The sequence below is a fragment of the Sorex araneus genome, chromosome 11 (genome assembly GCF_027595985.1).
Source record: "Sorex araneus isolate mSorAra2 chromosome 11, mSorAra2.pri, whole genome shotgun sequence".
Classification (NCBI taxonomy): Eukaryota; Metazoa; Chordata; class Mammalia; order Eulipotyphla; family Soricidae; genus Sorex; species Sorex araneus.
In genome coordinates this window covers 31,451,202-31,474,092 of record NC_073312.1, presented here as the reverse complement: position 1 = coordinate 31,474,092, position 22,891 = coordinate 31,451,202, and the positions used below count along the sequence as shown (strand labels likewise).

General features: G+C 37.7%; 1 protein-coding gene across 1 annotated transcript; it reads right to left on the bottom strand.

The window, feature by feature from the left end:
* Positions 1-1,075: 1,075 nt before the first annotated feature.
* Positions 1,076-22,663, bottom strand: LOC101548728 (cytochrome P450 2C21-like). The gene is made up of 9 exons (XM_012935794.2): positions 22,467-22,663; positions 19,420-19,582; positions 16,137-16,286; positions 11,616-11,776; positions 9,683-9,859; positions 6,802-6,943; positions 5,965-6,152; positions 2,335-2,476; positions 1,076-1,313 (listed from the first exon to the last, which is right to left on the bottom strand). Exons 1-9 carry the CDS (start codon positions 22,632-22,634, stop codon positions 1,132-1,134), a joined length of 1,473 nt encoding a protein of 490 aa, XP_012791248.2. The 5' UTR covers positions 22,635-22,663; the 3' UTR covers positions 1,076-1,131.
* Between the last annotated feature and the right edge of the window lie 228 nt (positions 22,664-22,891).

The following is a 22,891-nucleotide window of genomic DNA, read 5'->3' as shown; positions in this document are numbered from 1 at the left end:
AGCAAATTGATGAACAACGGGATAACAGTGCTAACAGTGCTAAATTGTAAGAGTTGGCACCACAGGCCTAAACAGCATGGCATTTTCCATCTCTTGCATTGAGCCACCAGTCTGATTGGATGAGAATTATCAGTAGGGACTCCCCAAGACTTCTGAGAACCACTTGGGATACCCCACCCGCCAAAAAAAACACACAAAATGTCAATTCTTTAATAATATATGCACACATGGCTCATAGCTCTTGGCAGACACATTTACCATAGCCAAGATTTGGAAGCAGGGGCAGAAGCAATAGCACATTGGGTAGGGCGTTTGCCTTGCATGTGGCCAACCCAGATTTGATTCCCAGCATCTCATATGGTCCTCCAAGCACCACCAGGAGTAATTTCAGAGTGCATGAGCCAGGAGTAACCCCTGTGCCCAAAGAGAAAAAAATAGAAAAAAATATATAGATGCAACCCAAATGCCTACTGAAAAATGAAAGCATAAATAAACTGTGATGTTTAAGGAACACTACCCAATTACAAGAAAATATATAATATTATCTTTTGTGTGATGTACACACAAAATGTAATACTGCTAAGTTATAAAAATGTAATATCATCCATTGTTACAACTTGAATGGAACTATAGGGAGTCATGTTAAGTGAAATAAATCAGAAAGAGGACAAATGCCAACTAATCTCACTTTATATGGTGTATAAGGAAGCACAGAAAGTGAAAGGATGATGTCCAAAGATAAAACAACACGTGGAGTCTGAGAATAGACTGAGGTTACCAAGAGGGGGTGCAATAATGCGGTTGTTAGAAATGGGACAGACTGGAAATGACCTAAGAAATAGATGAAGGATATTTGGCACTAGGGCCTTTGTCATTTTTTGTACACCCAAAGCATAAACATTAACACTATTGTAATTCATGCTAACTCAATAATATACAAATAAGAGGACAATATTTTTATTACAGATGGAACTCTAATTCATGCAGGAAACTTGAACTGGATATTGAAGACTATAGACAATTAGAAAAGACATGGTTCAGAAATATCATTTCTTCAGGAAGGAGGACATGGACATAGCCAGCACATAGGCCAGAAAGGATCATTCTGTAGTAGAGTAGCCAGCAATTTCTTCAGGATGGAATGAAACATAGCTTATAGGAGGGTGGTATAGAACCTACCCCACTAAGAACTGGGGTGGTGTCAATGTCCTTTGGATCAACCAGAGGCTTCAAGGTAAAATGCTGTAAAATGCTAGTCAGAAATATAAACAGCTCCATACGGGCCAAGCTTTCACCAACACATACCCTTTTTCCTGAAAATGAAGCATAAACGAAATGTTATCTTTGTTATATTTTTGAGATGGCAATAATGGTAACTCAAACCAACATGGAATTACATATGCATAAAAGCACTCATTTGTACTTTGGAGTCAGAGCAATAGTACAGAGGATAGGACGCTTGCTTGGCATGCGGTTGACCCAGGTTTGATGCCTGGCAGGCCATATGGTACCCTGATACTGCCAGGAGTGATCCCTGAGCACAAAGTCAGAAGTAAGCCCTGAGCATGCCAGGTATTCTCTCTGCTAAACAAAATCTGCCTTAACCCAGAAATTAGTTCCCTCTTTGGCTCCTAATTATTTCAATGAATTACGTTTATATAACGTCAGACTTATTTTCTCATCACTTCCTTGCTAACCACCCTTTAGACAATTAGTAAAATCCTCCACCGTTACATATATCTTCTAGTAAAACATCCTTCTCTCTCTGTTAAAAGTTTATTTAGACAGATTATAGTAAAACCTTGTGTCTCCAGTGACTTAGAATGGTAGCATCTCCTCAATAATACTAGTCTTGAATAATTTACCACACAAACCTTAATATTTTTCTAAATCCTACCTTTGATTCTGAAAATAGTATCTTCCTTAAACTCTCTTTATTATTTTGGGTGTGCCACTTGTTTTTTCCAGAATTTGGTCAAATTACAGCAGCACCCTCCTTGACTCTCTAATTACTCTGACCTCTGCTCCCACCTACAAAAAGAAAATAGTATCTTCTCTTTATATTTCTGGGGTCTTCTTGTCTATCTTTCCATCTCTATGAAAGAGGATCTCTTTCTTATTCACAGCTTTATTTCTGTATATAGCATGGGTCTGCTGTATAGCATGTTCTCAGTGATTTTTTTTTTCAAAAAACTGGACTCTCAGGATAGATGAAAAAAAATTTTGAGAAATTTTACTATAATTAGAAAGTTCAGAGTAGCCTTCATGTAAGATCTTTCCTTTTCAAACTTGGTCCCTGAAGTACAGATAAAAATGGAAAGCTGAAAAACTTGCCTGTTGCAAAGGGCATGAAGTAGTCGCTCTTCTTAAAATTACCACTTTCATCCAGGAAGTGGCCAGGATCAAATCGTTCTGGATTTGGAAACTCTTTGCCATCATGAAGAACAGAACTCAGAGATATTAATATCTCTGTGCCCTGATATAAAGAGAGGAGGAAAAGTGAAATATAAATAAGGTCATGTAGGTTGAAGCAAGCCTCAATTAATCCTTTTGTTCATAGATGAAGAGGTTAAGACACACAAGGAATTTCTCCATGTCAAAGAATCAATTAATTAATAAGCATAAAAGGTCTTCAATATCTCACTTAAAATCCAAGGCACTTTTCATTGATTCCAAGACAAAACTCATAGCCAGTATTTGCGTTTGTGAAAACTAAGGAAATTATCTTAATTGCATTGTTGACAAGTAAACTGTACTATTATGTGAATGAACTATCACTAACACACGGCAGAGCCTGGCAAGCTGCCCGTAGCATATTTTATCATATTTGTTATGCCCAAAATAGCAATACCAAGTCTCACAATGGAGACTTTATTGATGCCTGCTTGAGCAAATTGATGAATAACAGGATGACAGTGCTAAGGTGCTACTATCACTAAAAAGAAACTCATTCTTTGGATAAAAATGCAAGATCTTCTATAAAACTGCCTGAGTGGCAATATTTTTTAAAACTTTTACTTTCTCATAAAAATTAGATATTTTTAATAATGTGCTCATTTTAATATGTTCTTTCAATTTACCTATTCTTGTGGAGATGACAAAGCACTTCAATGTTGTGGTAAAACTTTTCTAAACTCGAAGATGTAGTTGAATGTAATAATGTGTTTAGTTTTTAGAATTAATGAAATTCTTCCTTTGTATAAAATTAAGTTCTTGTGACCACAGGAAAATTGTTTAACATTTCAGTAGCTCATCACTACTAGAGTGTGAATAAAAAGTATATTTGCATTAATCTTATTTTATTTGCATTAAAATCAGATTAAACTATGTAGGATGACATAGCCTCAGGTAGTTTAGGTTTATTGGGTTACTCCCATTACAGTGCTCCCATTCCTCTTAGTTTATTTGTAGCTCCTTTCTTACTGTTCTGTTGACTTGTAAATATTGTTTTTCTCTTCTCCTTGAGTCCTTTGCATAGTTTATTCAGAGCCATGTCCTTTTTGTATGGACACTGGAAGACTTAGTAAATGCCTTGCTTTTGTAACCTGGGAGTCATTTTACTCTACATGTTATTTTCCTCCTGGGCATTTATTCTCTAGACCTAAGCCTCAGCTGCCCTTACTTCCTAGCACCCCCAAAAGCAGGGTCCCGCCGAGGGACGAGACGGACCCAGGGCAAGCGGTGAGTTGTGTGCTACCCTGACATCGAGATGGGCCTGGCCAAAGTGCCTAATGCTTAACTATAAGTTAAGAGCTTGGTCATGGACAAATGCTGTCATGATCCAAACAGTGATAACTAGATTTGGACCCTGCTAGGGTTAGGTATGATTAATCTGGCCTGAGTGCTATAGTCTGAGTCTGTGGCAAGATGTTGCCTGGAGAGCTGCCTTGCAAGCCTCAATGTATCTCTTGCTATGTCCATCCAAAAATAACAAGTATCAAGATATTAATAAGCATTTGGACTAAGGAAAGGAGAAAAACACCTTAAGAGTCAGGAAGGGCTTGGAATGCCCTTAGGTAGTATTGCCTTTGAACCTGATGGCCATCAGGAAGGGCTTTCTTACATTGATTTTGCTACCTGGCTGTGTGTAGCCTAGAGGGCAAAGTGGGAGAGACAAGTAGCGGGAGAGACTAGAGAATCGACAGATGCTGCATTAGATCCAGAGAGAGGACAGAGCTGGGAGTGCAGGAGATGAGAAAGATGGAACATTGAATAAACAGTAACTAATCAGCAACCAGCTTGGTCCTCTTCCTTCCGTCACCTGCCCTTGACGGACAGCACACAGAGCAGTTCTAGAGCACCGAACGCGGGTGGTGAGACAGAGCCGCCTGGAGAGCCCATGAGTGCACACACCCGTCGGCCTGCCTTAGTTTTTTACAAAACAATATATATTGAGGCTATACTATAGCAAGTAGGGCACTTGCCTATATGTGGTGGATCTGGGTTGGATCCCCAGCACCACGTAGCCCTATAAGAGTAAGCCCTGAGCACTCCTGGGGATGGTCCAAAAGGCAAAACCAATCAAGCAAGCAAACAAACAAACAAAAAAGCCCCACAAAATAACTTTAATATATGTCAATCTAAATGTGCTATTCTGTTATAACCAGAAAGCAGATGGTCCCGTGAGCCAGGAGAGGATTTTGTCATAAACTAATCTATAAGGCTGAGAACTAACAAGAGTGCTTGTCTTTTTACACTAAGGATATAATGGTTAAAATTTTACACCTAAAGGGCTGGAGCCGTGGTGCAGTGTGGACCATGTAAGGCACTTGCCTTACATGCATCTGACTCAGGTTTTATATCTGGTATTTCATACCTGAGTACTACCAGGAGTTATTCCTAAGTGCAGAGGAAGGCTTCACCCCTGAGCATTGCCAGGTGTAGCCCCAAAACCAAAAGAAAAAATCTTTTTAAATTTATTTTTGCACCTAGAATTCATAAAAAAAGATACAGGACAGGAAAAATTAACAAATAGGATTATATCAAAACTTTATAAAACTGCTCCCCTTAGTCCATGACTATGGATTGGGTCGCACAAATACACAAGGAAATTCCTTGAAGTTTATCAATGTTTTTCTGCTGAAGAGAAGGGAACAGAAGGTAGATATCAGATACATGGCATATATTGTGAATGTCACAGAAGACGCAGTTTCACTGCAGCTATGCAGCTATGGGGAAGAGAACATGATATTTCACATTTTTAATGGTCACATCCAAAATTCTAAATTGTTGTAATCAGAAATAATCATTAGTGTAAATACCACCCTCAAATACTAAATTATACCTGGAATTACTAAATACACAAGGAGAAAGAGTAAGCCTAACAGATTTTAAAGCACCTGTTAGCAATTTAACTATGAAAATAAAAGTGATGTCCTTTAGAGAGAGGAAGAGAAAATAATCAAAATTTTCCATAAAGTATCATCCAAATGTTAGTACATAGTTAAAAAATATTAAATGTGTGAGGAAATGACCCACAATTAAGGAAAAAGTGGGAAACCAATAGAAACAGATTCCATGATGTCCTAAATGCTAAAATCATCACCCAAGAAATTCCAATCATGCTCTATATCACACTCTTAAAGAAACATTTCATAATAATGAAAGAATTAATTAGAAACACTTGAAAAAAAGAGATAAGTACCAAGTGAGTTTTCCTGGTCCTTCTCTTTTCTAACCTAGTCTCATTTGTTTTTTCTAACTTCATATCCAGGAAGAAAGACTTCAAGGCAACAAACTATTGATTGACTAAAACTGGGTATAAGATAACTGTCTCACTGATTCGACAATTTTTAGATCCACTAAGTGTACAGAGGCTGCAAAGAAATGGAATAAATCCCCAGAAAAAATATCTGAATAGGAGGGGATTATAGACTCATATAGACTTCATGTTTATAACTGTATTACTACGACAGTTTATATCATACAATTCCTAAAGTGGACTGTAGATAAAATAATATTCACCTTTGGAAAAAAGTACTCTCTGAACTTAATGTTCCGAGTCACAGTATGAGGCAAAATGTAGGGAATAAGGTCTATGAATCTCTGGACCTCGTGCACCAATGCATCCATGTAGGGCATGTTGCTCCTGTCCTGCATGCAGGGGCTCCGTTGTTTGCCAATGACACGCTCTATCTCCTTCTGGGCTTTAGCTGGCAACAGAGAAATAAGAATTTATATGAAACAAAGAAGACTTTTATCTTCTTAATCATGGTAAATTGTGATGGAAGATGAGAACATTTTGTGTGTTGTTCAGAGATTGGTCAGCAAATACTACTAAGTTAGATGCTCAGAAGAATGGCAAAGTTATTTATCACATATTAAAGTGAGTTTTGTTTTTTGGCAAGTCACACCCAGTGATGTTCAGGGGTGAGTCCTGCCTCTGTACTCAAGAATCACACCTGGTGGTGCTAGGAATTGAACATAGGTCAGTCACATGCAAAGCAATTGCCCTACCCACAGTACTAACATTCCAGTCCTGGAAGGGAGCTCTTAGAAAAATAAGAAGACTTAATTTTTTTTTCAATCTTAAAACATACCTGTTTACTGCTTCTGACCAAAATTAAGAAAACTACAAAGCAGAAAAAACACTTCTACCCTCCAATTTCTGGTCTTGATTAGTATTTTATTTTCTTTTAGTACAATATTCTAATTTGAATTTACCATAGTCAATGATAGGAAGATGTACTAATCAATACATTACTAGAACATTCTCTTAGCTGGTAAAGAGCAGCACAGTCATTAGTGTTGACTTCCAATGGTTAGGTGAAATTTTATTCTATCAATCATCTGTGATCATACCTGCGACTTCTGGGTACTTCAGCAAAAGTAGGAGTCCGTATCTCAAAGTAGTATCTGTTGTCTCTGTTCCGGCACTGAATATATCCCATATAGTAGTGATCAAGTTGTCCAAAGTAAATTCAGATGCCTTATCATGTTTCTCCTAGGAGTAAGGTGTTAAAATTACTTGATATATGAATAACTCATTAGAAGTATCATAAAATTTTCAGGCCTGGAGCAATAGCACAGTGGGTAGGGCATTTGCCTTGCACATGGCCGACCCAGGTTCGATTTCCAGCATCCTGTATGGTCCCCTGAGCACCACCAGGAGTAATTCCTGAGTGCAAAGCCAGGAGTAGCCCCTGTGCAACGCCAGGTGTGACGCAAAAAGCAAAAAAAAAGTGTTATAAAATTTTTAATATAATATCATTATTTGATGTTCTTGTTTGGAAAACTTAGCCGGACATTTTAAAAGTGCTATAGTTTAAGGTACAGTGAGTTGTTATGATTTCTCCAAACCCATAAAATACAATCAGATACAAACTTCCAATGAGTCATTTCTTTTTTTTTTATTAGTGAATAACTGTGAGGTACAGGTACATACTTACAAACTTTTGTACTTGCATTTCAATCATACTATGATCGAGTACCCATCAGGACCCATTGAGTGCCCTCCACAAGTGCCCATTTTCCACTACTAGTCTCCCACCCACCACTCCCATCCCAAAACTCCCTCCCCACCTCTGTGGCATGACATTCCCTTTTGTTCTCTCTTTCCTTTTGGGTGTTGTAGTTCGCAATAGAGGTATTGAGTAGCCACTGGGTTCGATCTATAGTCTATATTCAACATGCATCTCCCAACCAGAGAGGGTCCTCCAAACACCCTTTACCTAGTTTTTTCCCTTCTCTGTCTGAACGACCTTAAACCCCAGCATTTGAGACAGGCTTCCAAGCCGTGGAGCAAACCTCCTGGCACTTATCTCTACTATTCCGGGTGTTAGTCTCCCATTCCATTACTTTATATTCCACAGAGGAGTACAATATTTCTATTTCTGTCCCTCTTTTTCTGACTCATTTCAATTAACATGATACTTTCCATGTTGATCCACTTATATGCATCTTTTCTAACAGCTGCATAGTATTCCATTGTGTACATGTACAAGAGTTTCTTTAACCAGTCATCTGTTCTTGGGCACTTGGGATTTTCCCAGATTTTGGCTATTGTAAAAAGTGCAGCAATGAACATACAAATACAGATATAATATCTACCATACCAATGAGTCATTTCTTATTCTTCACTTTCTAACTCACTAAAGACAATTGGTTACTCTATAATCCTCCCTTGCATCATGTTTATCATGTTCTGCCAAATCTGAATCAGCTTTCAATTTTTTTTGGATGTTGAGGGTGGAGACCCATTCAGCTGTATTCAGGGACCATTCCTAGCTCTATTCTCAGAAATGACACCTGGCAATACTTAGGGAACCATATGTGGTGCCAAAGATTTAAACCCTTGTCAGCTGCATCTGTACCATCTCTTCAGGCCTCATTTTCAATTGTATTGAATCTAAATTGCTCACTGAAGTCTCCAGATATGTTGCTCCATACATACAGTTCCTGCCAATCTAAGTTTCTATCCAATCTCATAGTCATTATACCCAGTATAGTTACTCAATTACAGTTATAAAAGTGTCATTGGAGGGGCTGGATCGATAGCACAGCAGGTAGGGCATTTACCTTGCACATGGCCAACCTGGGTTCAATTCCCAGCATTTCATATGGTCCCCCAAGCACTGCCAGGAGTAATTCCTGAGTTCAGATCCAGGAGTAAGTCCTGAGCTTCGCTTAGAGTGACCCATAAAAGCAAAATAATTTAATAGAATAAAATAAATTTTAAAATATTTTAAAAAAGAATGTCATTGGGAATTCTAGACATTTCATCTCTGTGCTTACAATTTATGGAACATATTATCATCCATGTCCATTTAAGCCACAGTTTAAGCCAATCCTTGTATATCTCTAAAGATATCACAGACTTCTCTAAAGATTCCTAACCATTCTCTTGTTTCCTCATTTATGACATATTCCAATCATGAAACTTATTTTATGATTAATAATAGGTTATTAATTTTGAGTGTGTAGTGCTTGTTGTTTTGAATATGTATATTTCAAACACCCTCAAATATGAAGAACCAGCACTGGGCTGGGTAGAGAGTTCAAACGGCTAGTGCACATGCCTGCAACAGGAGACCTCTCACCACCTGGAAGAGTATGGCCTACCTGGCACGTGTTCCCTAGGACAGTGCTGTGGCCTCAATGGTCCCCAAGCATCAAAACCCATCTGGATTACCACTGAGTAGTCAGGACCACCACACAACCTGGCATACTTCACTTAAATTGGCCCCCAGGACCCCAGAATATTCCTAGAGACCCCACAAAAAAATAAATAGAACCTCTTATATTACATAAAACCTAAGTCATTTTCAGTGAAAATTTAGAAATAGTTTTTTGCTATTTGTTGGGGGCCACAACTAGTAGTACCCTCAGAGCTTACATCTGGCTCTTTGCTCAGGTATCACTCCTGGCCGGACTCAGGGAATCAAACCCAGGTTACCCACATGCAAGTTAAACACCTTACCCAATCTATTACTCCATCCATAGACATTTCTTAAGTCCCCTAATATGCTTTGCACAAGCAATAAATTTCACAAATGATTAATTTAACTTTAGTATTTTATTTTTGTTGGGACGGTACTGGTTTATAAAAACAAATCTAGAGCATTTTCACTATCCTAACATCACTGGAAAGACTCCATGAGTCTTATCACTCACAAAGTTAAAGTAGCTAATCAGACCTACATTATACCTTTCCCATTTCATGTTTAATCATTTTCATAATTACCTTTTCCATCTTAATCAGAAAGTAGTCAATAAAGTCTCTTGGGTTACTGAGGTCCAGGGACTCTTGGTGTTCCTTAATCTTCTCCAAAATAAACTTATTTTGCATAGCAATGTTTTTAAACAACTCATTATGACATCCTGGGAGATAATGAATTAAAAAAGGAAAAGCATTGTAGAGCTGGAAGAGAAAGAATCATTTATTAATTCACTCAACAAACTTACATGCACATGATACATATGAAACACTTTGCTATAGGCTCAGTAAATATTAATAAGACTTGTTTCTTTAACTAGAATATGCCGATAATTAGAAGGGGAATAATGAAACAAATAAGTTGCATTATGCACAAATTACAAAGCAATTTTTTTTGCTTTTTTGTTCACACCCGAGATACACAGGGGTTACTCCTGGCTCTGCACTCAGAAATTACTCCTGGCAGTACTTGGGAGACCATATGGGATGCTGGGAATTAAACCCAGATAGGCTTTGTGCAAGGTAAATCCACTACCAGTTGTGCTATCTCTCCAGCTCAAGAAAGCAATTTCAAAACAACCAAATTCATTTCCTGACTGTAACTCTCTGAAATAATTCTGGAATATGCTATCTCTTCTAAAATGAAAATGTAGCAATGTGGGAAATAATGGAACATAGTAGGTGAATAACAAATGCCCCAAATCAATAAATATCAAGGATTGGTCTTCAATAGGATAGTGGTGAAGGGAAGTAGACACTCTGCCTTATGACACTAGAATGTTTTATGCATGGAACCCTACCATAAAGAGTTTTGTAAACCATGGTGCCTAAAACAATTTTTTGAATATAATTCATTCCCTAGGGCCAAAGTTGGCAAAAGTTCTAATGCTGACCTTCCTCCTAAGTCTAGTAAGAAATAAGTAAAATAAAATTAAATAATAATGTGGAGGTTGAAAAGAGTTAGTCAATCTGTCTTAGACACAGTTGATTCAGTGATGAAGCCTGAACCAACTGCTCATTCCAGTTTTACCTCTACCTATTTCTCCAGAGATCACCGACAGTATTTGCAGGACTTACACCCTATTTTTCTGTCATGAAGAAAGAGCATACCATAAAGATAAAAGAAAGGAAAATTAATCATTTTTATTTAGGATCTTACACTCTCAGAAAAGTGCACGGTATTCTTATTTATGCTGCTACTGCCAATCTTAGAGTTTCCTGACTCATTTTGGACAGCTCTTTTTTGATTGAAGATTCTTATTTCTTGTCTTGGCTAGGTAGATATTATTGTCTTATTTGGAAAATGCTATTATAGTCAAGTAAAATTTCTTGTTCTAAAATGAGACATAAGGTCTGAAGGGATAGTACAGCACGTAGGGCTTCTTCATTGCACATGATCAATTCAAGTACAACTCTGGACATATATATGGTCCTCCAAGCCCCACAGGAGTGATCCCTGAGCAGAGCAGGAGTAAAGCATGGAGCACTGCTGAGTATCCCCCAGCCCCACCTTCCCCAAACTGAAGCATAGACTGTTCAATCCCTCAAGTCCTTCCTAGGTAGAACACATCAAAATCTTATGATCTACTCATGATTTAAGTTGCAAATGATTATGCATTGAGGCTAATAAGATCTTCTGACAGTGTTTAATAATACCAAACACATTCTACGACATCCTCTTCAGCTACATATGTGAAAATCAGGAAGAAATTAGTGACTAAAAAAACCCTTATCATAATTGATGCATTATATTTTATTTTTCTATTACTGTATTTTATGTATTAATTTTTATTTTAAAACATTGACCGGATCTACTAACACACTCTAACACACCATTTACAAATGATAGCGTGGTAAACATTACAATCACTAATTCAAAGTATAAAAAATAAATGGGGTAGTGAAATGAACAACATATCAGCAAGAAAACTATTTTCCACAAAGGAGAACCATGACTAACCTGTATCCAGGAGGTACTTAAAATTTTCATGTTTTCATTAGTATATTCTATCAAGGTTAGAAATTTCCTATCACTGTACTCATAACGAGTCTGGAAAATAATGGAGCAGATCACGTTGCAGGGAGCACAGCCCAAAAGAAAAGTTGGATCACAGGGAGATGCTAAAAGCAAAGTAAGTTAAATGTTAGAACACAATTATCATATAAGCCTTAATTCAAATTACTGAGAAAAGTTGACTTCTAAAGATATTAAATATGAGGATTACCTAGACATGCCATCTGTAAACTTAACATACCTAAAATGGAGTTCATTGTTTTCCCACCAGAATTGTCTAGTGCATTTCAATTAATTTACTATTTTCTCAAGTATCTCCAATTTACATCATTCTCAAATAAGAACCATAAGGTAATTTATAACATAGAAAACAAGAAGTATTTGGTAGGGCATTAGCTTTAAAAGTTGATGACCACAGGTTCTATCCCTAGCACTATGTGTGACCCCCTGAGCTCCACCAGGACTGATCCTGAGTGAAGTACCACGAAATAAGTTCAGGGAAGATCCAGGAACAAGCTAGCTCTGAGCTTATTCCTGGTCAGGTGTGGCCCTGCTGGGTAACAAAAAAAAATGTTATCATTCAAATATATATTTACATGTATAAAATTCAGCTCAGTGAGAAATATTTTGGTCTTTTATTTTAGGGGAGTTTGTTTCCAGGATCACATTGGACAGTGCTCAGAGCTTACTCCTGGCTCTGGGCTCAGGGATCACTTCTGGTAGGGCTGGGGAACCATATGAGGTGTGTGGCTTGAGCTCAGGTTGATGATATGCAAGGAAAGTGCCTCACCCACTCTACTCTGTCTTCAGCCCCCTTTGTGAGGATACTTATTTTTGATTCAGGAAACTGGATATACACACTAAAAATCAGAGGCTGAGTAGAATTGAATTCTATTTTGTGAAATACTGTTTAAAAGAAAGAGTGTACATTTGTGGAGTCTAGAATAATATAACATGAGGCTGACACTCAAGGACAGTACATACAAGGGCCGGGAGGATTGCCCCCTAGCTGGAAGCCTGCTTCATGAGCGGAGGGGAGAAGGCAGATGGAATAGAGAAAGAATCACTAAGAAAATGATGGCTGGAAGAATCAGTCGGGATGGGAGATGTGTGCCGAAAGTAGATAATAGACTGAACATGATGACCTCTCAGTGTCTGTTTGCAAGCCATAATGCCCAAAAGTAGAGAAGAGAGTAGGGGAAATATTATCTGCCATGGAGGCAGGCGGAAGGTGGGAAAGAGGGGGGATCGGGAGGGAAGTTTACCGGGATTATTGGTGGTGGGAATGTGCACTGATGGAGGGATGGGTGTTTGATATTTGTATGATTGTAACCCAAACATGAAAGCTTGTAACTATTTCAAGGTGATTCAATAATTTTTTTTTAAAAATGAGTGTGTTTCTCTAGTAGGAGTGAAGAAGATTGAGGAGATTGAAGTTACGTGCTGATCATGGAAACAAACATTCTATAAAGGAGATAATATGACCTTTCTTAATGTCTGATGACAGCTTTAAAGTCTTACTTTCCTTTATTCTATTTGCATATGGACATCTGACATAAAAAAATCTCAGGTGATCCTTCAATAAAAGCCTTAAGTTTAAAACACACAACCCTCTCCAGTACATTTCTATCCTCCTCTCACGCAAAACCATGAACCACCATGAGCAGCACAAGCCAACATCCAGTCCAGCCTCTCTCTCATGTTTCTGATACACAATCCAGTCACACAGGAGTATTTCAAATCCTATTAAGATGTATATGGAATTATCAATATGAACATCCAAACCACATTTCGAATGGAAGGTCCACCCTACCTCTAGGAACTGACTATTAACACAAAATCTAATCTGAAAGAAACGCCTTAGCAGGAAACAAGCAGGAAAAAATTTTCTGGTCAAAATGTAAAAGAAATGTCCAACTGTGAGAGTGATGAAAAGGAAGTCTGAAGAATGTGAAATTTTGTAACTAGAGAATCTGGGTTACCACAGCCAGGGAGCTTAGTGGACAAAATCACCATGAGAAAAGATAAGTAAGTTAAAATAAAGTAGGGTATTTTTACTTAAATATAAATGAACTATATATAATTATTTCCTAGAATATACATATACACATATATCAGAATCCAAGTCAAAATCTTATTCTAAAAGAATAAAATATATGCATCAGTATGGATTGCATATTTTACAATAGCAAAAATAACAAAAATAGTACATCTGACAAAAAATAAGGTTTGTTATATAAACTATGGTGCCTAAATATGGTGAAATAATGTAGCATTTCTGTTTATAATATTCTTAAGAAACAAAACATGTGAAAGATATGTATTTAACATATTTTAGGTGTAAGGTTATAAAACATTATACACCAGTAAGACTAATTCTCTTTTTATTCTGCACTGTAGCATGCCACCCTGTTGCTCATCGATTTGCTGGAGCAGGCAACAGTAATGTCTCCATTGTGAGATGTGTGTGTTGCTAGGAATCAAACTCAGAGCTTCACACCTGCAAGCTCAGTATGGGTTCTACCACTAAGCTCCTTGACTGACCTGAGTCCTCAGACTTCTATCCCCACTTCTACCAAGTAGCCCACCCATAAAAATGTTAATAGATAGTGCTGCAGAGAGATTACATGGATTAATAACACACATACATGGCATGTGATTGACCCCAGGATAAGCCCCAAGCACTATGTCGGTACCCTGAATATCAGGGGCTAAAGGCCTGGAAGCCCTCAAGCACTGCCAGATTTGTCCCTAGAGGCTTCTACAGCACTGCTGAGGTAGCCTGGGTAACCCGAGTATTCCAGGGCCCAAGTCATACTATTTCCTCAAGCACTCGAATTAAGACACCAGCCTTTAGGCCAAGAATTGCTGGGGCGGGCGCAGCAGGGCCTTCAGCACAACTTTGGAAGCCCCTCCTCCCATCAAGCACAATAAATTAGATGTTTGTTGATACTGTACTACCATTTCCAGGAATTTATTCTAAGGAGAAATTTAAATTATGCAAATATTTGTTATAACTGCATTTTTATTTTAATACATAAAAAGGAATTAGTCTATTTGGATAATGAAATAATACTGGTTTAAAAACACAAGGCCAGTCCACTATACAGACTACCACTGTATCACTGTATCACTGTCATCCCATTGTTCATCAATTTCCTTGAGCAGGTACCAGTAGAGTCTCCATGTGAGACTTGTTGTTACTGTTTTTGGCATATCGGATACGCCACAAATAGCTTGCCGTAGACTATTGTTATTGATTATAGCAATAATGATATTGATAGTGTTCTTGAAAAATAATTTATCAAGTCTTAAAAAAAACAAAACCTTCATAACTTAATCTCAACTTTTTCCCTGCCAAATCTCTAACCATCTCAGACTCTTAGAAGAGTCTCCTAGTTCTGTAAGGGCTCAAATACAAACCGAGCCTTTTGGTACTACAGCCTCTCTCTCCCTATACACCAAAACCTTCTAAGTGAGCTATCAATGCAGCCTATACATGGAAAACGAATTTAATGCAAATCCAACCTCTGAAATAACAACGATTATTTTCTCAGGGGGCTCCCAAGTGTTTCTCAGGACTCCCTAAGGCTACTCCCTACAATACTCAGCCAACCAGGCATGAAGGTTGCTTGCTGGGGCCTGAAAATGCCGTGCCAGGGACACGTGAGCCATACTGGTGGTGCCAAACAGCCACAAGGATTGCCCCGAAGAGTGCTCAGGGCCACCTCTAGGTAGCCAAGAACACCTGGGAAATGGGTCTAGCTATACACAGAAGAGAATATGGAGTTTAGTAATCATTTAGAAGTTTTGGCCAGTGTAGTTTTAAAGATGAATTGATTTCATCTTTGATGAAATGTTTTGTATACATTTAGTTTTAAAGATGAATTGATTTCATCTTTGATGAAATGTTTTGTATACCAAATTTTTCTCTCTCTCTTTTTTTTCTTTATTACAAACACAGTGCTGTATACGTGTACGATGAGCAATACAATGACTTGACAGATATACTGGATAATGTGATTTTTTTTCTCAAAAAACTCCTAAAAGTCAATTCATCTTTAAAACTACTGTGGCCAAAACTATTAAGTGATTACTAAACTTCATATTCTCTTCTGCTTTTAGCTAGACCCATTTCCCAGGTCCTCTTAGCTACCTAGAGGTGGCCCTGACTCACAATCCATAAACTATGAAAGAAATCTTGAGTGCCAATGACACATAAGACACTTTCATTATTTGCCCTTTTCACTACCATGCAAAGAGAAAGATTCTGGGTGATATTGTAATGCCACATTTGCTTGAAAGAATAGGTATGCTTACCATTTTGCTTCTTACTACTTTATTCACCCTTTATATTGCGAACCAAAAGTTCTGTTGCATCTGAGCTATCAGATCCCTCTGAAGTCTGTATTTTATAGTATCTTATCTGTCCAAATTATTACTGTAATGGCATCATGAAGTACACACCATTGGTTTTTTTCAAGGCTTCCACCAGACACAAAGCCTCTTCTTGAATTCTGTTTTCAATTGTCCTCTTCCCCATCCCCATATTCCTCAAAACAGTGAGGGCAAAACGTCGGGTTTGCTTCCACATTTCTCCATTGCTGAAAACAATTCCTATTAAGACAAAAAAGAAGTAGAGAAGAAAATCTCGTTAGCCACAAACACTGGCTGATAGTCTGCATCTTAGGCAATTAGGAAGATACTTAGCAGGAATATAAACAGTGGTGGCAGCCTAAGGAATTTCCCTGAAGCTCAGCTGCACCTGCTTCCTTTACTAACCCAGTGACTAGCTCCTTCATCCTTTAGCCCTCAAACCTCAGACCAGTCCTGTGAAGAAAGTGTTTTGTCCCATTTTTACTGGTAAGAGTGATGAATTTTATGGAAGCAAGATTCTTGCTCTCTGATCACACACCTAATAAATCATGAGTGACATTTTCAACACTGAATTTTGAACATTGTAAATAAATTCTAGGAGATATAACAAAGGGGTGACTGCTCAAGAAGAGAGGCAGTACTTGTGAACTGAAAGAAAGCAGATCAAAATCCGTCCCTCCAATAAGGAACATGCCACAATCATATCACTGCAATTTTTTTTCTACTTGCTAAATATTTTCTATGAAATGTGGTATTAGCACCAAGGAAACTGAAGATCAGACATCCAAGTGAAAATCAGATCAAAATGGATTAAAAACCTCAATATAAGACCAGAATCCATAAGGTACATTGAAGACAAGGTAGGCAAAATCCTCCATGACATTTAAGCTAAAGGTATCTTTAAAGGTGACACTCCATTAGCCAAGCAAGTGGAAACAGAATTAAGCAAATGGAACTACCTTAAACTGAGAAGCTTCTGAATCTCAAATAATACAGTGACCAGAATCAAAGAAAACCTACAGAATGGGAAAGGATATTCAACAAATACCCAACTTATAAGGGGTTGATATCAAGGATTTAAAAGGCACTGGGTGAACTCTACAAGAATTAAACCACCAGCCCCATCTGAATGTGGGGCAATGAAATGAACAGAAACTTTCTCAAAGAAGAAATCTGAATGGCCAAAAGGCACATGAAAAAATGTTCTTCATCACAAATCATCAGGGACATGCATATCAAAAAAAAACAATGAAATATCATCTCACACCATAGAGACTGGCACACATCCAAAGAACAAAAGCAACTGGTGTTGGTGTGGATGTGGGGAGAAAGGGACTCTCCTTCACTGATGGTGGGAATGCCAACTGGTTCAGCCCTTTTGTAAAACAACATGGAGACTTCTAAAAAAATTAGAAATTGTGCTCCCATTATACCCAGCAATACCACTTCTGGGAACATATCCTGAAGATGCATAAAAGTATTGTAGAAATGACATCTGCACTCGTATGTTAATAGCTGCACTGGTTACAATAGCCAAAATCTGGGAAAAAAAACAGTGCCCAAGAACAAATGACTGATTAAAGAAACTTTGGTACATTTACAAAATGCACCTGTTAGAAAAGATGAAGTCATGAACTTTGCATATAAGTGGATAAGCATAGAAAGTATCATGATAAGTGAAATGAGTCAGAAAGGGACAGACATAGAAAGATTGAATCTGACTCATCTGTGGAATATAAAGTAGCAGAATGGGAGACTAACAACCAAGAATAGTAGAGATAAGTACCAGGAGGTTTGCTCCACGACTTGGAAGCTGGCCTCACATGCTGGGAGAAAAGGCAGCTTAGATAAAGAAGGGAACACCAAGTAAAGGGTGTTTAGAGGGCCCCCTCGGGATGGAAGATGTGTGCTGAAAGTAGACTATAGATCATGATGGCCACTCAATACTTGTATTGCAGACCACAACACCCTAAAGGAGAGAGAGAGTAAAAGGGAACCCACCTGCCCCAGAGGCTGGGAGGGTGGGGGGAGAAGAGGGGAGATGGGAGGGAACATTGGTAGTGGAGAATGGGCACTGGTGGAGGGATTGGTACTAGAGCATTGTATGACTGAAACACAGGCACGAAAGTCTGTAACTGTACTTCACAGTGATTCACTAATAAAAATGTTAAAAATAAAATATTTCTCATGAATTTTTATAAGAATAGTTTGAAAACAAAATTGCAATATTACAAATCTATGCTAGCTCTGTACATCATATACATATTTCCTAAAATAGGCTCTTGGCATCCATGACTCAAGTCAAAAAACATAATTTTGGTAAATAACAATCATTTTTCTTCTCTCACTTTTCTCTTTTTTGCACTATCTTAACCAGTTATAATTTAAAAGATGATAGCTTAGACACAAATTTGCCTAACATTACTGGAATCAGAGAGAGAGTACAGTGGGTAGTAGTCTCTTGCCTTACAAGCAGCTGTCCCGCATTTTATTCCTGGAACCCTATGTGGTCCCCTGAGCACTGCCCAAATTGATCCTTAAGCACAGAGCCAGAGTAATCCCTGAGCACTGCCATGTATGGCCCCAAAACAAACAAAAAATAAATTTTCAGAACACTAGAAGTCAGTTTTAGTGTATTTAATGTCTCATTAAATTGTGTTATCCTCACAATTTTTAAGTATGTATTATCCTTATATAGAAAATATTAGAATTATGATGTTATAATAAATTTTTGTTATTATTGAGAGTCTCTTGCCCTCAACCTGGCTGTCTTCCCCGGGGCCCCTCGAGGGGAGGGGATGGGCTCCAGCTTCCCTCCCCATCCTGAGCAGAGGTCCCGGCGGCTGAAGACCACCAGAACCTAGCTACAGCCATGCTGGAGGCTCCTTAATACACGTTCAGACAGGCCTCAGGCATGAAGGTACCGGCAGGGGAGCCCAGGTGTCTGTGATCCCAGCAACGGCCAACATCCAGAGACAGACTTAAAAGCAAGCTCTCAGAAGCGATATCTTTAGCCTACTCCCTCTGGGAGAAACTGGCAATCTTCTGAGAGTTTCCTGCCCACATGGGACAGCCTTGCAAGCTTCCATGGTGTATTCATATGCAAAATCCAGTAACAAGCTGGATCTCATTCCCTTGACCCTAAAGAGCCCCCAGTGCAACATCGTTGGGAGGGCCAAGTCCAGATGGACTTCTAAGATCTCAGGGAAAGGATGAAATGAGATGTTACTGGGCCCGCCCGAGAAATATGTGATTAACGGGATATTGTAATTGTGATTGTGAATAAATTTTTGTAAATATAATTTTCAATTCCTTAGTCTATTTGAGTCTTTACAATTACAAACCCATACACATGCCCCAAAGAGAGGCCTACCTAAGCCTCTGAACATGTGATCTATCACTGGGAAACTTCCTCTGCCAGAAAACACCTCGCCATGATCAATCAAGGCTTCCTTCACTGCATCATATCCATGCAGCACCACCGTGGGCTTCATGCCAAAATACACAGTGAACACGGGGCCATAGACTTCTGAAACCTGGAATATAAACAGAAAATAGAATAGTTTCATTTTCAAAACTAAACATGCAGAGAGGAAATAAATTTTTATCACTCATTTATAACACTCTAAAATTTAGAATTTCAGAGACTGAGCTTACAGGAGTTACATACATCTGTAACACCAATGAACCACATAATTTCTAGTATCTTTCAGCATCAGAATGAGCCTCTGTCCATCCCTTCCCATGTCCTCTCCCTTTGTCTGCCATAACTACCTGAGATTCCATGAAGTCTATGGAATGTTGGGTTTTGTAGTTTAGTTGTTCTAGTTTCTATATTCTACATATAAGTGAAATTATTCAGAAACAGTCTTTCACTTCCTTCCTTAATTCATTTATATACTCACCATTTTGAGTATATATGTACCACCACATCTTTATACAGTCAACTGTATTTAGGATGACTCACATTTTGTTATTATGAAAAACTATGTAACTAATACAGAGAATCAATTATCTTTCATGCTAGTGTTTTCATATACTTTAGATAAATGCCTAAGAGTGGAAAAGCTGAATCCATATGGCACTTTCATTTTCAGTGTTTTAAAAGAATCTCCATGACATTTTCCATAAGGCTTTATTAATTAACCTTTTCATTAAGAACATAGCAGTTTCTTTTTCTGTGCATCTCTGGCAACACTATCTTCAAGTTTATTGACATAGGTCACTCTCACTGGTGTCAGTTGATATATCATTATAGTTTTGAGTTGCATCCCCAATTATAAATAGCAATGAGTATCTCTCTTGTTTGTTTCTGACCCATTACTCGGTCATTTTTTATTACTGTCTGCCTTCTCAGGAAAGGTGTTATTCAGTTTTCTTGTCCACTTTTTGATTGGGTTGCTTGATTTTTTTGTTTCTTATTTATGTGAGTTCGTTAGATAGTTTGATATCAACACATCATCAGGAAATAATGTACAAAAATCTTCTCCCAATTACTAGGTTGCCTATTTCATTGTATCACATTTTTCCCCTTATGTAATTTATAGTTTAGGATATAATATTTAAATCTTCACTTAATATAAAAAATTTATTTTGGGGACTGGAGCGATAGTACAGCAGGTAGGTTATTTACCTTGCACGAGGCCAACCCGGGTTTGATTCCCAGCATCCCATATGGTCCCTCAAGCACTGCCAGGAATAATTTCTGAGTGCAAAGCAAGGAGGTAAGCACTGTGCATTGCATGTGTGACCAAAAAAGCAAAAAAACCGAAAACATTCGGGGGGGGGGGTATTGGGGACACACTCAACAATGCTGAGGGTTGACTCCTGGTTCAGCTTTTAGGAATCACTTCTGGCAGTGTTCAGGGGTTCATATGTGATGCTGGGATCGAACCCAGGTTGGCCAAGTGTAAAACATGCCCTACCTGCTGTATGTATTGTATATCCAGCTCCTAGACTTCAATTCATTTTTTGTTAATTGTTTTATATGATGGCAAATAGTGAGTAACATTCTTTGGGTTTTTTTAAACATGTGTTTTTCCAGTTTCCCCCCATATCATTAGGTTAAAGAGACTTTCCTTTCTCCATTGCATGGTCCTAACTCTTTTGTCAAAGAAGGGTATCTACATAACTATGAATTTATTTCTGGGCATCTATTTTATTCCTCTGGTCTTATGCTATTTTCTTCTATTATCACACTATTTTAATTATGATTGTAATTATTATTACATTATACTTTGAAATCAGGAGTCATGATCATTCCATATTCCTTCTTTTCTTTCAGAATAGTTTTTGACTATTCTAGGATATCTGTGGTTACATACAAATTTTAAAACTGCTTGTATTATTTCCTTGAAATAATGCTATTTTTTATAGAGATTGCACTAAATCTGTAAAATGCTTTAGATGACCATTTCAATAATATTCTTCCAATCCATGGGCACAAGACATCTTTCATTTCTCCGTGTCTCAACTCTCTCAAATGTCTAAAAATTTCCAGTGTATATGACTTTCACTTCAATTTTGGGATATATTCCTAGGTACTTTATCTTCTCTGATAAAATAATAAATATGTTTGTTTTCTAAATAGTCCTTTTCCTTACTCAGATACATATAGAAATGTAATAGGCTGACATATATTAATTTTTTATTGTCTTTTTTCTGAACTCATTAGCTATTTCTGAATTTGTGGTGAAATGGGTGAGGGAGGAATCAAACCCAGGACCCACACATATAAAGCAAGATTTCTGCCACTGAAACACAACCATGTCCATTCTATCCATATTATGATGTTATCTGCAAATTATGATAGCTTTGCTTGTTTTCCAACTTGGATCTCTTATGTAAGCTTTTTTATTGCTAAATTGCATAGGCTAGGACTTTCAAAATCATTGAGTTGCTGAAATGAAAGTTGACATCTTTGTTTTGTGCCAGATCATAGGAAAAAAGTTTTTGAGGCTTTCAACATTAAGTATTTGCTGTTCATATACTCAATTCCACCATTATTAGCTGCATGTTTGTTATATATTAATTTGTTAATGTATATTTCTTCTCTGAAAACCCTAATTATTGCTTTGATTATCATAAACGTATGTTGAATCTTATCAGATGGTTTTCAGCATTTACTGAAATAATGTGTTACATTTCATTTCTTTTTTGGTGATATAGTATATTTATATTAGTTGGCTTGTGTATGATCAGCTAGAGCGATAACACAGTGGGTAGAACATTCGCCTTGCACGTGGTGAATGTGGGTTCAATTCCTTCGCCCCTCTCTGAGAGCCCGGGAAGCTACCGAGAGTATCTCGCCCTTTAAAACTACATCTTTTAACCATAGTATTTGATACCATGTTTTATTTAGATATTGAGCTGTCTTATTTAATTATCACATGAAATTAAGTTAAAAGTAATCATACTCACCTTGTTTAAAGATTTGTTGATGTTATTGGTATCTATCTGTAGAATATTTCCAATAATTGGAAGAGGTGTGGGGCCAGGCGGCAACTTTCCTTTTGTAGAATTTTGGTTCCACAGAAAAAGGGAAATCAGACATAAAAGGCAAACTACCAGAACAATGAAGAGGTTCATCACTGTGCTTTGCAAATTCAAAGCTTAGAAGCTACAGACTAATACACACTAAATGGAAGATGATCATCAATCCTGCACTTAGTCTTCAAAATTTATATATAGTTTCATCCCAAGTGAACTTTGGTATATTGCAGAAACAAACAGCAAAGGTGGTCATGTGGTTAATCATCAGTATATTGGTGTATTTAGAGTAAGTTCCAATCAGAAAATAACTCCACCAGGGGAGGGACAAAATGGACAAATGAGAAGCAAGGGGG

Coding starts and splice junctions, on each gene's coding strand:
- LOC101548728 (XM_012935794.2), bottom strand. CDS start 22,634: ATGAACCTCTTCATTGTTCTGGTAGTTTGCCTTTTATGTCTGATTTCC. Junction 6,944..9,682: donor TTCTGATTAAGATGGAAAAG/GTAATTATGAAA, acceptor CCTTACTCCTAG/GAGAAACATGATAAGGCATC. Junction 2,477..5,964: donor GAGAGTACTTTTTTCCAAAG/GTGAATATTATT, acceptor TCTTTATATCAG/GGCACAGAGATATTAATATC.